General features: G+C 34.4%; 2 protein-coding genes across 2 annotated transcripts; both read left to right on the forward strand.

Annotated features, from left to right (window-relative positions):
• Positions 1–2,005: 2,005 nt before the first annotated feature.
• LOC123542219 (uncharacterized) lies at positions 2,006–5,234 on the forward strand. Its single transcript, XM_045327934.2, has 3 exons — positions 2,006–2,164; positions 3,639–3,767; positions 4,391–5,234. Exons 1-3 carry the CDS (start codon positions 2,125–2,127, stop codon positions 4,570–4,572), a joined length of 351 nt encoding a protein of 116 aa, XP_045183869.2. The 5' UTR covers positions 2,006–2,124; the 3' UTR covers positions 4,573–5,234.
• Positions 5,235–11,200: 5,966 nt separating this feature from the next.
• Positions 11,201–16,222, forward strand: LOC123542733 (uncharacterized). The gene is made up of 3 exons (XM_045328716.2): positions 11,201–11,360; positions 13,325–13,447; positions 14,984–16,222. Exons 1-3 carry the CDS (start codon positions 11,312–11,314, stop codon positions 15,163–15,165), a joined length of 354 nt encoding a protein of 117 aa, XP_045184651.2. The 5' UTR covers positions 11,201–11,311; the 3' UTR covers positions 15,166–16,222.
• Positions 16,223–17,328: the final 1,106 nt, after the last annotated feature.

Genomic DNA, 17,328 nt, shown 5'->3' on the forward strand with positions numbered 1-17,328 from the left:
TTTGCAACGTGTATTACTGTATACCGCAAATTTATGTTGTTAGGTTATACAAGTACAACCGCAAATCCCAGTGTAGACGATGCCCAATCCTTATTGCAAAATGTATTGTTTTTCATATTGTCAATAATGCATGTACTACTGTTTACCAAAGTATGTATTGCACGACAATACATGCACGTTTATTACAACATACTCCAGTATAAACACTCCCCACATCATGATCAATTTTGTACATCTCCGCCATCCCCTCCTTTTATTGACAAAAATAAAAAAGGTTCACGTCAATACATTGTAAATGCATGAACTACACTTTATATTATCAGGATATGCAATAAAATCTGTAAAAGAGATCCCCTTGAAGCATAGAATGCAATCAAAAAAGAATAATAGCAGACTCGGTTTGATTGAGTCTGATCATGAGAGGTAATAAAATGTACAACACCTCTCACGCCCCCCTAGCACCGGAAGCGGAACTCTCTTACACATCTATCGAATGGACTCCATGATCGCAAAGGACCAGAAAATATAACAACACTGAATATAAGTACCAAAGTACGGGGAGACTTTTACAGCCGCCGCACGGCACTAACGATTGCTGTTGTGATAGTTAATAAAATCTCTAAAAAGATCCCTTGGAAGCATAGAATGCAATCAAAAAAGAATAACAGCAGACTCGAAGTCTACCATATGCATCAAAATAAACGTTCCCGGTACTATAAATGCACACACTCTCCTGTTTGCAAAAAACGATTATTTCAGTTTTTTTCATATTCCTGATATGTACATATATACTGCATACCCAAGTATAAACACGCTTCTCTATATAAACGCTCGTTTCCTTCTCCTTATACCACAGTTATAACAAAACATAATTAAGTACTATTATTTAACTCACATGTTTATTTACTTATGATAATTATCATGAAAAAGAACCCTGCAGTGTGCCCTTAAAGATCTGTGCACTTTAACAAATCCATATGCAGCTACAGAAGTGGATTCTAAGGTTCCTGAATTACAAAAAGCAGCAACGAGATGACGAGCAAACTCTCCTAAAATATAAGTTAGTGATTTATTTCCCCCTTTTACATTTAATATTATACATTTGTAACATTTTAAGTACTGTATAGATTTTTATTAAGTTTAACATGCAAGAAACATAACTCTCCCTTGAATGTGTTTACATGTAAGTCCCGTTCTTCCACGCCCTATAGATAAACTCTGTGGCGCCTCTTGTGTCCGTGAAACATTATATATTCGGGGACCATACAATAGTTTACTAAGTGCTTATGTCTGACTTGTCAGTCATCTTTATCTGTTAATTCCAAAACCTGTTTACTATTGTATTTGAATATAAGGTTGTTTGAAGTCACGTTTAAAAAGAACCCTTTATCATCTAGTGTTCGTTGTACAAAAAAAGTAGCTTTTGTTTAATTCCCGCTGTCGGAAATTATTTCAATAATATACATAAAGAAATCTCAAGAAATTAAAAGTAAACAAACTTATCATAATAAAAAAAAAACTTCCTCCTCATTTGGACATACTGCCTTAAAGTTTTATGATGTCATCATGCGTCACTCGAAATATCTTGTTCTTATTACAGACTCGGAGACGCGCGGAGTGGTTATAAAATACCGGTTGATATTATAGTCTTCGACTTGGAGGTCCGCAATGAAATTTCTCGTATGGGATCGAAGGAATTCCACTGACCTAATATCGCTACAATATTCTGTATGAGTCAGAAATATGTAATCCTCATTTTGCAATATTTCTTCTTCGGAGAAAAATGGAAGGTGGGTTTTTCGCGTAAGCTGATCGGTTATCCGGGTTAAACACATTATTTTAATGATAGCTCATTTTTGCCTTATTTGTCATGTTTGTTTTCAGTTTATTCAAGGATGTGTTTACCACAGAATGTTTGATTAAATATTTACCACGTAAAAATGAGACTTTCCTATCTATTTTATTGTTTTTACTTAACTATGCGGACGCTGTAATTATACGCATGAATTATCCCTCATCTTATAAATCTTCACAATAATAAACGCAACGGCCATAAGTGTGTCGGCTTTTTGGAAATTAACATCGTATTTTTGTTAATAAGATTATCGCTTGGAACAAAGAAAGATGAATATTGCACTAGGACTTTGCTTGTTTGTATTGACTGGTAAGAAATTCTTTTAATAATTAATAGTCTTAGATTTCATTGGCAAACGTATTTAATTGAAACATTTATGCATACCATAATCATTTCAAAGTTGACATTCAAAACACAAATATGTTTTGTTTCGTATTCCGATATTTGTTGACTAGTCAATTATACAAAGCAGCAAGGTGGACATGATATTTGATACGTATGGAATATTTAGCCAATGACAGACGATAAAATATGGGTAGTACTGGAATAGTGCATTTGACTGACTATAACGAGTGGACAAACACGACGAAATTTCGTCCATTTTTTTAATGGCACAAATATGTTTACATAAGAATAAACATTGAAAATGGTTTTACAAAAAATAGCTTATTTTGAACAAGACGATTGATTAAGTCTAATCATCATGATGCGCTTTTTCCCCCTTAAAGTGTATGACAATGCATCAACGTTTAAGGACAAATAATACATTTAGTTTACCTATGATAATGAGTTATATTTAATGATAGGACTATAAATTCAATATATATTAATAGGATACTGTGAATTTATTTATATTCATTCGGATCTTGTCCGATGCAGTATCTTTATTCCAAAATACTGAACATTTATTTAAGAAATATGGTGGAATTAGATTTATCTCCGCTGTTTTCATCTGTTTTCGCCACACATAAGAACTTGTTTTCCGTTGTGTCATAAATTCTGTAATACTTTGTGTTTCGATTAGTTGTTTTAAGTGTTTGCGCCTCATAGACCATAATAAATGTATTTCACATTGTTCAATTAAAGTAGGAAAGGTCGCTGTAATGGATTTTTTCATACTTAGGCTTTCGTTATAAGAAGTGATCCAGTCAAATATCTTACAAATGAGAGATGACTATTCAAATGTGATTCAGTCAATAAACTAGCATGACAGACACCAAAATATAGTACTTTTATGTAGGCTTATCCGATCCATGTTTCTTATATTTTTTTCAAAGATGCCTTCATAATTTTCTAAATGGCATATAGAGGAAAAATGCTCTCTAGAATATATTATTCTGAAGAGACCATTAAGCCATGCATTCAACCAGACAGATGTATAATACTCTATTTTCACAGAAATCATTTTATAGATTTTGGATCCATGCTCATTATGAACTGGGCCTCCTTGGCCGATTGGTCATAGTTATCGAAATCGAATAACTTATATCTCAACCTGTAGGTTCGAAACCTTGCTTGGGTGTAGAATTAATCTTTCATGTCATCCCACGGGCTTGAAGAAGATCGATGGTTATAACGCGGTACACGCCCGTGCCTGAAATGAAAATGCTGGACGGATCACCTTGGATCTCAGTTCCTTCACCGTGAAAAGCAAGAAAGATGCAATATGACCTTTTTAATTATTTAAACGTAAACCAACAGAAACAAAAAAAAAAAAAAGTTTGTTTCTATTTTATTGATTTACATGTGCTGTTTCGAAAGTAATATTATTTTTCAATTTTAGTTGCAGTTCAGCAGGTGTCAGCTTTGGAGTGCTACAGTTGTCTCACTGGTTGCGACGACCCATTCAGTGCCAATGGTGTGTCAAAAACTGATTGTAGCGGGTCATGTATGAAAACGGAAAAAGATGGAAGTGAGTAAATACAAGATAAAGAGGTTTATATGGTGCTGGGGGCGTGGGCAGTTTTGCATTTTCCATTACTGTTCATGAACAGACTCAATCAAACCTAGTCTGCAATTTTCACTGTTTGCCTTGTTCTCGGAGTCTACTTTCCAGATTTTATCTACATTCCAGATTTTATATGAAATCATCAAATAAGAAGAAAATGGAAGAAAGAAAATCTTAACCTTTACCCTGCTAAATTTCTATAATGGGCTGGTTCATCATTTAATTTGGGCAATACCATTTATTATTTGAAAGGGTGTTTACTGGAAATTAACTAACTGAATAGCAAACAGTGCAGACCATGATGAGACTGCTCGGATGTGCAGGTTGACCTTGGTCTGCACTGTTCGTAAAGGCAAAATCACTGGCCGCCAGCATTCTTGAACGTTAAAGATATACTCTTTCACTTCTTTATTGGCTAACGTATCGAATCATCGTAAGAGATTAAAATTTAGAAAATCTTTACCTTCCTAAAAATATAAACTTATGTATTATATAGAGCTACAGTGGCAATAAATGGTTTTCTAGAATCAGTCGGATATCTATAAAATCCAGTATGTCAAACCGTCTATTATTTCTGACATTTCCAGAAGCAATGAGAAACTGCCTTCCTGGTGTGAAGAAGAACGGCTGTGAAGAAGCAGCTGGTGGGAACGTCTGTCTCTGCACAGGAGAACTTTGTAATGGAGCATCAGAGCGATACCTGTCTCGTGTCAGCATTGTTGTAACCATTGTGTGTGTCTGTATGAGTGTCTTTAAACATATCTTCTAAAAACATAAACTCTCCAACAATAAACAAATCAGTACAGATCTGTCTACAACGTGATCATTGTGGCCGATTGTCGTGTATATGTGAATTTAAAATAAAGATTTAACGAACATTTACCATTAAAATGATATCTTATTATTCTAAAGTGTATGCCGCTATGATTTGTTAAATGCTTTCAAACTTAATATTATTTAATGTCAAGCATATTCTATGTTCTGTTTTGAAACATGTTTATAACTTATTATTGTTTTGTGTAACATAACATCTCAAAGAAATTTATTTTATTTTTCTTTAAAACTGAAGCATTTTATGTGAATAATGCATCATACCAAAAACAAATAACCATATTTCGGTAATCTCACTTCAATTTAAACAGACATAACATTACCGTACATGTAAAAAAGGCTTGCCACAACATTTTCAAAGGACAGCTGTCAGTTACACAAAAGGAATTTGTATTTGATTCACGCATCGAAAGTTGTTTTGTTAAGTTAATATATTACTTACAACATTGTTTTTACCATTTGTATAGTCTTGCTACAAGCATACTTGACATTCTTATCGCTTTATACAGGCATACACATCTTTCACATTATGCTGTGCTTTATCACCTATCAATATAATGAAAGACTGAGTGTTTGAAATAAATAAATCTTTCCAAATTTCCTCGTTTAACCATATTGTGTAGACAGATGTACTTAGGTTTGCGATTTTTAACCCATCTTTTCAATGATAGCGCTATTAGACTTATCCTGCGTCTGCGTCCACTTCCTGATTTAGCTTTTGTATGAAAGCTGGTATCATGTTAGTTACCACATGTGGTAATTGATTAAAACTTCACACACGTATTCACTGTGATAAAATGATTCACATTAAAAAGGTTTCATAACTTTATTTTACATTTTTGTACAAATTTTTGCCCCTTTTCCGTGTTAGAAAATTTTGGTAAACGTTTTGTATGTAAGCTGGTATCTTAGTACCAACCGATGGAAATGGATTGAAAGTTCAAGCACTTGTTCACTGTCATGAGCTGATTTGTAGTGTACAGATTTCATATATCTCTTCTTTGCATTTGTACAAAATAATAATGACCTTTTTCCGACTTAGTTTTTTGGTAAATGTTTGTATATAAGCTGGTATCTCCGCACCCGCTACTGGCAATGGTATATATTCATTTAATTGTCAAGGATGTTGAGTAGACGAGCGTTGCTCTTCTCCGACAGCTCTTGTTACTTTTGTACACGTTAGTTAACTTTAGTAGTTAAAGCAAATGATGTTTTTTAAGCGGTCAATAATCCATTCGGATACAAATGGAACATCATTGCTATAACTATTTCTATGATGCGCTTTGTCAGCAATTTCATTCAAAATGACAAACGATATCGGGCACTTTTGTACGAAAATAATGTTGAATTTTGTGTGTTTGTTTTGGATCTTATGCGGTTTTTCGACAGTATTTCAGTCATATAACTTCAAACAGTTAACCTTGCCCGTGTTCTGGATTCCGTACTAGTACAAACCTGTTCTCCGCATGTAACTGTAAACTTCCCAACACGAATGAATTAGAGGCGGAGGACGAAAGATTTCAGACACAATCGGTAGAAAATTAAATCAATATTCCGGCCTCAATATCAAATTTCAATCATTTGACATCACTTGAATGCATGAATAATTTTTGTAGTACTTATGACATAGATAGGTCTCATTTTCAGCGGTCTAGGTTTCTTGCTTGTCTAAAAACCGTTTATGAATAAGTGATGCTCTCATAGGTAGTATATTAGACGGTTTAGATCACTTTTAACGCCCTACACTTTAAATTGTAACCTACATTACAGCTAGATCTAATTTGTATTCAGTTGAATAATTAAAGCCATGACTAAAACGTTTTATTTTGCATACAAACGGAAACATAATGAATTGCTGTTGAGTTACAATATGTCATTGTTTGCCTCAGGGGTGTTTATAAAGTCATCACATAAGAAAAACTTGTGCAAATGATGAGGTTTACTTAGGTCATATTTAAAAAAGAAAATGTTTATTTTCTAAAGTAGACAGTCAGTACATTTTAAAATGCAGAAGTGACAATATTTTGATAGTTTCTACATCTTCTATATTTTTTAAATGAATTTTAATCATTTGAGGTACGCAATTTTATCCAACGATCGATTTATGATTTTGCAAAAAAGTAAGTATCTAGAGATTTGTCATGTTTATAAAAACTATGCTAAAATAAATCCGGTTATTTGTACCGTCGGAAGTTCTACCCAGGTACACGCCCATATTGAAAAAATACTTACATTGGGCACCTAGGATTTTCCTTTACCACAAAAAGCTGAAAGCCACTGAACCTGTAATTGAGTTGGTGTCATCCTCCCCACCCTTACCACCACTGACACTTTCCAAAACCGAGAAAAACGAACACATTTATAATAACAAATCAATTATATCTAAACAAAACTTGTTACATCATATTGGATCCAACAGACAAATGATTATCGAAGATTAGATGGCATGCGAAAAAGTTCCTTACCTGCAAAAATTCCTTTAAAAGATATCATACCAGCAAAATAATTCCAGTGACATGTTTATTAGAGTCGGGTAATGGATTTCGGGGATTTGAAAATGGCAAAACGCTTATCTATTTTTAAATTACAAAATTCAAAACATATCATCTGAATTTCGAAGCTTTATATGGAAATCAAAGCTAACGTGGGAGGAAGGAACCAACCCAATTTCGCCACATAAGCATTTTTCATACTGGACTGTAGCGGAAGTACGCAAGTAAGGGATAAACATTAATTTTAAAATTGTAAATGAGCTATTGAGCAATGACATGTAAGTTTGCACACATCCGATAAGTTTTGTGAACATTTATTTGTTTTCATTAACATGACTGTGAGAATGCCATTCAATTTGTCGAACCAGGTTCAGTGTATTATTATTTGTCACCAAAGAAAACGTTTCCTTCTCTAAAATAACGTAGCTGTGCTGTTTTATTTTCTAGCGGAGACAAAGGAACTACATCACCAAGCGACAAATCCATTACTATAATTTCGAGTATACATTTGGGAATATTTGAGCCGTGCCATGAGAAAACCAACATAGTGGGTTTGCGACCAACTGTTCGCTAACAGTTTCTCTAATTCCAATAGGCTTTAAAAGCGAACAGCATGGATCCTGACCAGACTGCGCAGATGCGCAGGCTGGTCTGGATCCATGCTGGTCGCAAACCTACTTTGTTAGTTTCCTCATGGCACGGCTCATTTCTTTCTTAAATCATTTTGCATTTCATCCATGACTGTAATGAAATATAGAAGTACAAATGGACAGATGTATTCATGCCCTAAAGGTATTTTGAGCTGCACCATGCGAAAACCAACAGTGCGTTTGCGACCATCAGCGCAGTCTGGTCAGGATCCATGCTGTTCACTAACGGTTTCTCTAATTGCAATAGGCTTTGAAAGCAAACCGAATGGATCCTGACCAGGCTGCGCGGATGTGCAGGCAGGTCTGGACCCATGCTGGTCGCAAACGCTCTATGATTGTTTTGTCATGGCGCGGCTCAAATGCATTCATGCCCTTAATGTAATTTGTGATAAGGCTGCAAAAGTACAAAGCAGTGGTTACTCATTTTTCAGCCTAGGGCTTATCTTTACAAATATCTATGCAAATAATGTGCGGGATATCGACTGAAATATGACATTGCTGTATCTCCAATAACACAGCTTGTACTGTAAAAGTAGAATTTTTCGCGAGGGTTTAATTTTCGCCATATTCGCGAGGCCCTACATCTCGTGAAAATTAATCCTCGCGTAAATATTTCCCATTAGTATAATTCTAATTCAAGCAGGATACCATTTTTACAGTTTCGCGAATATTAAACCTCGCGAACATACTCAAAATTTCAAATTCGTGAAATTTTGACCCCGCGAAAATATTTGCGTTTACAGTAATAAATCAAAGAAAAAATAACACTCCCTGACTGTACGGCAATAAGAACTATAATTATATCTCGGTAAATGTACAATCGAAGCATTTATTGTGTATCATTGCTGATTCATATTTTTTTGTAGTGTATATGTGCGTTTTCTACCTTTTTTCTGGCTTTCGATTTATAAGTTTTATACGTTTAATTAAACAGTTACGAATTCTCTGATGAAGCTAACGTGTTTATTTGTTTTAGTGTTTTCTCTAAAAGAATTCACACTTTCAACTCCTTGATACTGTAACTTGAGAACCCAGCATTCTTTATAGCGACATTTTAACGAGTAAGAAATTAAAGGTAATGCCACGGCTTCCTGTTTAAAGAAGGGGCAGTCAATGCACTTGATGTTTCTTTTGCAGGGTGAAAAGTGTCCAGCAGGTTGGTTCATTTTTTTTCGTTAAACCAAGTGATACAAAATGACATTTTTGATTTGCAGTAGTCTTACATTATACATTCGCAAAGTTGATCGAATTGACTCCGGCCTCGCCTCTTTTACTTGATGTCATTTTGGTACCGTCAAAGAGATGTGCGCTTTGTACCAAGTAACCCGAGGAAATCTTTCAAAAATGCTTTTAATAATAAATACAAGACCAAAACTTTAACCTGATACAAATAAAGTTTCTGAGAAGATCTTTTGGAAATGCAAAGCCTGGTGCAAAGGTTTAATGAGAATCATAACAATTATAATTATAAGATTATTATAAAGCCTAGCGAAATATACTTTTTTTTAAAAATAATTCGGCTATTCTTATTCGTAGCAAATACTACACATAATTGAAATATGTTGATGTAATATATGCTATGTGAAATGTTTCAAAATGTTTTCGAATATAAATTAAGTTTTCAATATAAACATATTGAATGACTTATTGGTCAAAACTATTGCCTGAGTTCCGAAATGTTGCCTATTGACCGGCAAACCTTTCGATAAGTGTTTTATTACATGACTTTTGAAATTAATTTACTTATTATTTTTCTTCAAATGTTGACATTAGCATAGCAAAAAAAGTGTTTATCAAACTATATATATTGGTCAAAAATAGCATAATCTATGGATTGATGAATTTTAAAAGGAGCCATAAGTACTATTAATTGCAACCCTAACATACTTAGTGTTTGACAACATTCGCTTCTGCTGCATCATTATGTAATGAGTGCAGAATAAATGTAAGCAAAATAAAATCTCACATGTAGTCCAGAATCGCTGTTTTGTTAACAATGCCAATCATTCCTATATAAAACATGTCTATAATGTGATTGTCTCTTGAGTAAATGTGTGGCCGGACCCAACATAATTAGTAAATTATAACAAACCGCGTCAAAACTTTAGTGGTAAATCTGTACCTCTTACATATGAGCCGTGCCATGAGAAAACCAACATAGTGGGTTTGCGACCAGCATGGATCCAGACCAGCCTGCGCATCCGCGCAGCCTGGTCAGGATCCATGCTGTTCGCTTTCAAAGCCTATTGGAATTAGAGAAATTGTTAGCGAACAGCATGGATCCTGACCAGACTGCGCGGATGCGCAGGCTGGTCTGGATCCATGCTGGTCGCAAACCCACTATGTTGGTTTTCCCATGGCGCGGCTCATATGAGTTCTGATGGAATATAGGAACGTTGACATCTCTATTTTTTTTTCATAGTATTATCACCATACAAAATATCTTAGTATATTGCATTTGTGTTACTAAGGGTTATTCATACTGATCACACCTTTCTGTTTTTACTAACTTAAATCTAAAAAGGTTTCTGCTATAGCCAGAAATGCAAATAGTAAGACCAGTGACCAACACCCAATAACTCCCTACATCAAATAGTCAGTTAAATTCCTTTCTACGCTCACTTTTAATCATACATGTATGTATTAGCCAAAGGCCTCTTACGTTTAAACGTTTATGAGGAAGTTTATACAAAGGGGGGCTACTGCAGCGGAGATGAAATCGTATTACCAACCTAGTGACCTAACTTGTAATAATAAATAATTGTCAGTTTCCTAGGTAACATCAAGCAAGGTGACTTCACAAAAAAGAACAGTATTTAACCAATGCACGGAAATGTTGTCAGAAATAGCTAAAAACTTTACTATCTTTTATCCAATGGCACAAAATATTCGTAAAACCAATCCATACAAAATTCAGAAATACTCTAAAGTCAAAGGCCGTTTAAGTCTGGTACCTAGACTTTGGAACTACAATATTTAATTGGCTACAACTTTGTCTATAGCATATTCATGCTGCTGAGCTTTTGAAGGATCGTGATTTAAGCTTCTTGCAAGTTTCCTTGTAATCTATGCATATCTGATAATATTACAGCAAACCAAATATAGACTTTCATTGAAAAATATCGGCCCAGTACCAAATGGTGGAGATAAGGAGATTTATTTTCAGCCCGGTAATTCATATGATAAAGTTATATTGATATAACCCTATATTGTCTCATTGAATTCATAGCTTTTATAATTAAATGATAACTTGTATAGTTTTTAATGTTTGTGTGTCTTTCATCTGTTACAAGTGTACATGTCTAGGTTGTTTGGTTTGTAGCAAAATTTATTCATTTTTAACTGCTAAAATACAGGGTCATGTTCAGTCAGGTATGCAAGAGCATCAGTATCTAATGTATTGTGATCTGGTATTTTTCTGCATGAGTGTCTCCCACCCGGCCAACCTACAAAATTACTAACGCTATCGTTATTACTGCGGCGGATTCTGGTGCATAAACATCGCTTTTTTATATTAAATAAAACGCTAGTAAAAATGATGAAAATTGTACTAAGTCTTGGAGTTTGCTTGCTCATATTTTCTGGTAAGTGATTATTTTCCATTTAATAATCGTAGACGTTTTAACTTTAAGTTTTTTCAACTACTGAAATTAATAAGCGTCTAATCAAACACAGGTTAAAAAAATATAAGCTCATTAGCCGGAATCCTGTATTTATTTCGTTCGTATAATCTTGTTGCCTGCATAATGTAGAACATTTAAATTTTCAGCTTCGTAAAGGATCTGATCACAGTCAAGCCTCAAGCAAAGCAGTTTAACTTGTACAGCGTTTAATTATATCGGTTAACCCTTTAAAACATGGAACGTAATGAAAAAAAAACGTTATAAAAACAAGCCCAGTTTAAGTCCAATCAAGAGAGGTAAAGAAAAATGCATATCTGTCACAAGCTTCAGCTTGTATATGAGCCGCGCCATGTGAAAACCAACACAGTGGCTTTGCGACCAGTATGGATCCTCGCAGTCTGATCAGGATCCATGCTGTTCGCTTTCATAGCCTTTTGCAATTACAGAAACTGTTAGCGAACAGCATGGATCCTGACCAGACTGCGCGGATCCATACTGGTCGCAAAGCCACTATGTTGGTTTTCTCGTGGCACGGCTCATGTGTTGTACAGACGTTAAACGAACTCTATGATCTCAGAGCACCAGAAGTTATAACTAAAATTTTCACCGCATCATACGAGGCATTATATCAGTTTAAGAAAATAAAAAAATAGCGTAACTTGAGATTTATTACTTTGTATGGACTGCTGATCAACAAGTACAAAGATGAGGCTATGCGCAAACTATCAACAAACCAAGTAACTAAACATTTTTTAAATGATCCGGAACTTCGAATCCATATACAGTACTCTCCAGAAATAGCGCTAATTTCATCTTTTCCTGCTGCGTGTATTTTTGTTAGTTTGTTTTTATTGTTGTTGTTCATTTTTTTTTTTGCATGATATTCTCAGTAACAACATTTGTGCAGGCAGGAAGAGGTCGATTATGAGACATGTATATGTAAAATATCGCCTAATCGTTAATGGTTTTTACGTCATGTGATCATTACTTTTACAAACGCTTGTCGGTATTTATGTATCTTTGAAAGCTTAACGAGAATATTCGAAACGAAACCGAACAATGTGCCTTTCTATGCTTGTGTCGTCCACGCTGAATTAAGAAATAATTTAAAGCAAAAGAGTTTTACCACTATTAATGCACGATGGGCGGTTGTACGTCTTCCGTATTAATTTTTCGAGGACGCGGTCTTGCTATAAACTATTTCGATTCTTATATGCCCTTAATCTAAAACAGTAAAATAAGTACAGAAGCGCTCTTTCTTGGTCGCAACAAAAACATGACGTCAACGCACGTAGTCTGTTTTAACACAGACAAGCAGATTAGAATTTTTTTAGTACATGCGTTTCATGAATTATACATCTTTACGTACACTTTGGCCTCCGTTGTTGAGGCCTCATCGATGTGGGTTGGAGCCGTACCCGGGACGTTTAATTTTTCATATTATGAAGACGTCCAGCTGGCTTAAGGAAATGTTGGTGATTCTACCCAGGTATCCGCCCGTGATGAAATAATTAAAAGTCTTTCTCCACCGTCAAAGCTGGAAAGTCGTTATATATCGGTGCGACGTTAAACCCAACAAAGATAAATATACAATGTAGTATGTATTGATTTAATAACGTTTACGTTACGTTTTATTTTTATTTTGGTCTGTGTCGGCGAAATTTATTAAATTGATCTTATTATATACTTCTAGCTTCTGCATGACTATTCTCAAGGTCAATCTGTCATTAATTATGGAAGAAATATGCGAGATAAAATAACATAAAATGAGATAAGATAAAAAGATAAAATGGTATTAGTTTTATTTAAAATCGGCACGACATATAACAATACAACATAAGCTTTGAATGAGCGTTTTATCCGACTAATAGTATATAAATTGAAGCTTAGCGAAATATATTCAAGGATCCTTCTTTCAATTCTAGTCCAGCAAGTGTCAGCTTTGCAGTGCTATAGTTGTCTCACTGGTTGTGACGACCCGTTTAGTGCCGATGGCGTGTCCAAAGTTGATTGCAGTGGGTCGTGTATGAAAACTGAAAAGGACGGAAGTAAGTTACTCGGAAAAAAAATCGTATTTGATAATTTAGATGTGATGAAAATTCCATACTTTATTAATTCCTGGAAGTTATTTACTACAGTTGAAGATTTGGAATTATGCAGTACCGTGTATTTTCGCTTATAGGACGCACTCGATTGTAAGACGCCGGACATGCAATCTGTTCCTTTTCTTTTAATTTCCTTGTAGTAAACGCTTATAAGATGCTCCCGACTCTCTGAACTGTAAATATGAGTCCAACAATACGTCTTATAAGCGAAAATATACGGGTGTACAGTCAATATAAAAATTATCACCCTACACTGTAATATCCTCTTACAGCAAAGAGAACACGACTGAGACAAATATTTCATTAGAAATTTAATAATGTAAGCTTAATATGTATATGCCGTGGGGCTTGTGTTTTGAAGGTACTTTCTCTCATTTTTAAATGTATGATCAAGGGTTTCTTTGACGGCTTCAATGTCATTCTTTTTATTATCAAAACATCTACCTATCATAACTTTTAAAGTTACTATTGCAACGGAGATATTTAAAGTACCTTTCTTGTTTAATTTAGCTTCAAGACATTTTATTTATAAAGTAAGAAGAATGATTGTTTTATTTGCATTTATTTAAAGAAATATCACTTCTTGACGCTTGAAATAATTACAGTATTACCCCTTTTTATGTTCCGTTAACAGACCAGTGTTAAATTTACATTTCCATGGTTCCATTACACTAATTTAACATATCACTATAATTTTCAACTGAAACATGAACAATTTCTGAGTATAGTTTTAATATATAAGTACATATTTTAGTGTATAAATATCGATAGAAACGGAAAAAAGGGTATTACAAATCAAACTGCAAAATTTTATTTGAAAGTATTTTTTTTTTATTTATAAGGACCGTTTTAATGATTCCCTCAAACAAATGCTATCTCATTACCCTAAAAACACAACATGTTTTAGCCATTATAATTTTCCACTTTGGGCTGAATTTGGAAAGTTACCAGACATTGGATATTCATCGCTGTTCCACTTCCCCGCTTATCCAGCCCCAACCTCACCCCCTATTTCTTATACCCCTACCCCTTCCTACCCCCCACCCCCCTTTCTGTATTTTGCATAATGTACTTGTTGGATTTTTGGAGCAACCCGTCTATAATATTTTTCCGGTACAGCTTCTTTTGTTGTATATGCAATGGCTGGTAACTAAGTGGCTTAGACCGCCTTTTGGTGACCCGCAGCAAAAGCAAGCAAATGTTCAAAGAAGATTACAAACCTACTTACTTGGTTTGTCAAGTCACACACTATTGTAGGTTTGACCAATGATTAAAGTCCTACATGTCTGTTAAACACTTATTAAATGATACACAAGTGTGTAAATTGAATATCTATTGTAATCCCTTTAGAGCTACTTTTTATAACTAGATGTTTTCATTGAATAATTCTATATTTTGTTTATGTGTCATCATAGTTAAGTGCTCCTTGTATGAAATTGTATAAGGCCATTTACTATCGTTTATTTATCTTTTTCTTAGCGGCAGTAAGAAACTGTCTACCTGCCTTAGAAAAAAACTCTTGCGAAGAAATTTCTGGCGCAAACGTTTGCTACTGTACAGGAGAACTTTGTAATGGAGCATCGGAGCGATACCTGTCCCGAGTCAGCATACTTGTAACCATTGTGTGTGTCGTCATGAGTGTCTATAAATACGTCTTCTGATTCTTTAACCTTATAAACAGTATATCAATATGCACAGAACAAGTATACAATGATTATATAATGAATAGAATTGTTTGTATCTGCTTTAAGGTAGTTTTGCACGTTTAATAAACCTGAAGTGATGGCGAAACGTCATTTATCCGGGAAACGTAGAATAAAGCCTGGATTCGGCGTACGGAAATGAAAATCATTTTAATATGATTTAATCGCAACCTTTGAGTAAATTTATTTTAATGGCACTGTTGCTATATTTCGAAAGTCAAAATATGGTATTAAAACATATGACACGTTGAATAATTCAAAATAAAATCTTAAAATTAACGTGAAATGTCCGGTTCACTTTAATCATGGTCAAATGTCTTAAAAATTAGCATACGGACTAAACATTTTATTTCACCAAATTACGGGCCTGGTCTTTATTCAGAACTGTGAGAAGTTTCATCAAAATCTACATTGAGGAAAACATTATATTCGCAAAAATGTTATGAAAGTTATTATTTTCCCATAGACGTCCATAATGAAGTATAGCATGAGGTCCGTATTTTTCAAATCAGTGTAGCAAAAAATCAAGCGAACGACCCTATCTTTTTATTTGCTGAATTTTCTAGGTATATTCTGAAGATTTGAAAAATTAGAGTTTAATCAAATTCTACATTGTAGAAAAAAGTTCGATCCAAACGTGCAGAGCTACCTATATATCAAAGCATGTACCATTACACAATCATTCTGTTTAGCATCACCATTGTTCGTTCACGTATTGTTAATAGTATAAAGTTCAATATTTTTCGGTCAAAAGATTAGCTTATAAATATTTCTTCACAATGATATTTTCTGGATTAAGTGATAGTGGCCCTCTATTGAACAAGAAGTCGTCGGAACATTTTCTTAAGAAATCCATTTATTGATTTTGATATTTACACTTTGTATTTGGTCATGTACATAAAACATCGATACTTATATCCCTTAATATACAGAGCTTTAATCTCTTTTCGCTTTTTGCCACCTATCAATTCTTCTAATGATTGTTATAAACAATTAAATCTTTTCTATAAAGTTTTGTTTTTGTTTGTCATTTTCCATTTAGTTTGTAGATAGAGTATTTACGCAACAAAATGCAAGTTTTGCATGTTGGCACTAAGTACCGACATTCGACCGAATTGTCGTAATCACAACCAGAATACGTTTATCACAACACTTTCTAAAACTGCTACTGTGATCACCCTTTGTACGTCGTCCGTCGTCCGACCGTCCGTCTGTTCACATTTTTCTTGTGAATACGATAGAGACTTTCTAAAACTGCTACTGTGATCACCCTTTGTACGTCGTCCGTCGTCCGACCGTCCGTCTGTTCACATTTTTCTTGTGAATACGATAGAGACAACATTTATTATTTGATTTTGACAAAACTTGCACAGAACTTACATAGATATGATATCTCGATTCCTTTCGAAAACCAGCTATACCACCTTATTCGTCTTGGAGTTGTGGCCCCTGAGATGGCAATAATTACTGATTTTAGCCTTGTGAACGCGATAGAGACCACATTTTTTGTTTATTTTGACTAAACTTGCTCACAACTTATATATCTATAAGATCTCGGTTCCTTTCAAAAACAACCGTATTGCACCATTTGACTTGGAGTTACGGCCCCTGAATTGGCAAAAAATAAATGCTGATTTTATCCTTGTCAACGCAATGGAGACTACATTTATTATTTGATTTTTATTAAACTTATATAGGACCTCGCCTCCTTTTAAAACAGCCATATCGCGCTTATTTTAGTCTTGTGAACAAAATAGAGTCCATGTTTATTATTTCATTTTGACCAAACTTGTATAGAAGTTATACATCTATAACATGTCGGTTCCTTGCAAAAACCAGCTATATAGCACCATTTGTCCTGGAGTTATGGCCCCTAAAATGACAAAATTTGCTGATTTTAGCATTGTAAACATGACAGAGATCACATTTATTATTTGATTTTGACCAAACTAGCATTGAAGTTATATATCATTAAGATCTTGTTTTTTTCCCGCGAAAAGTAGCCATATCACGCTATTTGTCTTAGAGTTATGGACCCTAAAATGGCAAAAATCGCAGATTTAATAACATGCATAGTGTAATATTACTCATGTGAGCGATAGTGGGCCATGACGCCCTCTT

The sequence above is a fragment of the Mercenaria mercenaria genome, chromosome 19, assembly GCF_021730395.1.
Source record: "Mercenaria mercenaria strain notata chromosome 19, MADL_Memer_1, whole genome shotgun sequence".
Classification (NCBI taxonomy): Eukaryota; Metazoa; Mollusca; class Bivalvia; order Venerida; family Veneridae; genus Mercenaria; species Mercenaria mercenaria.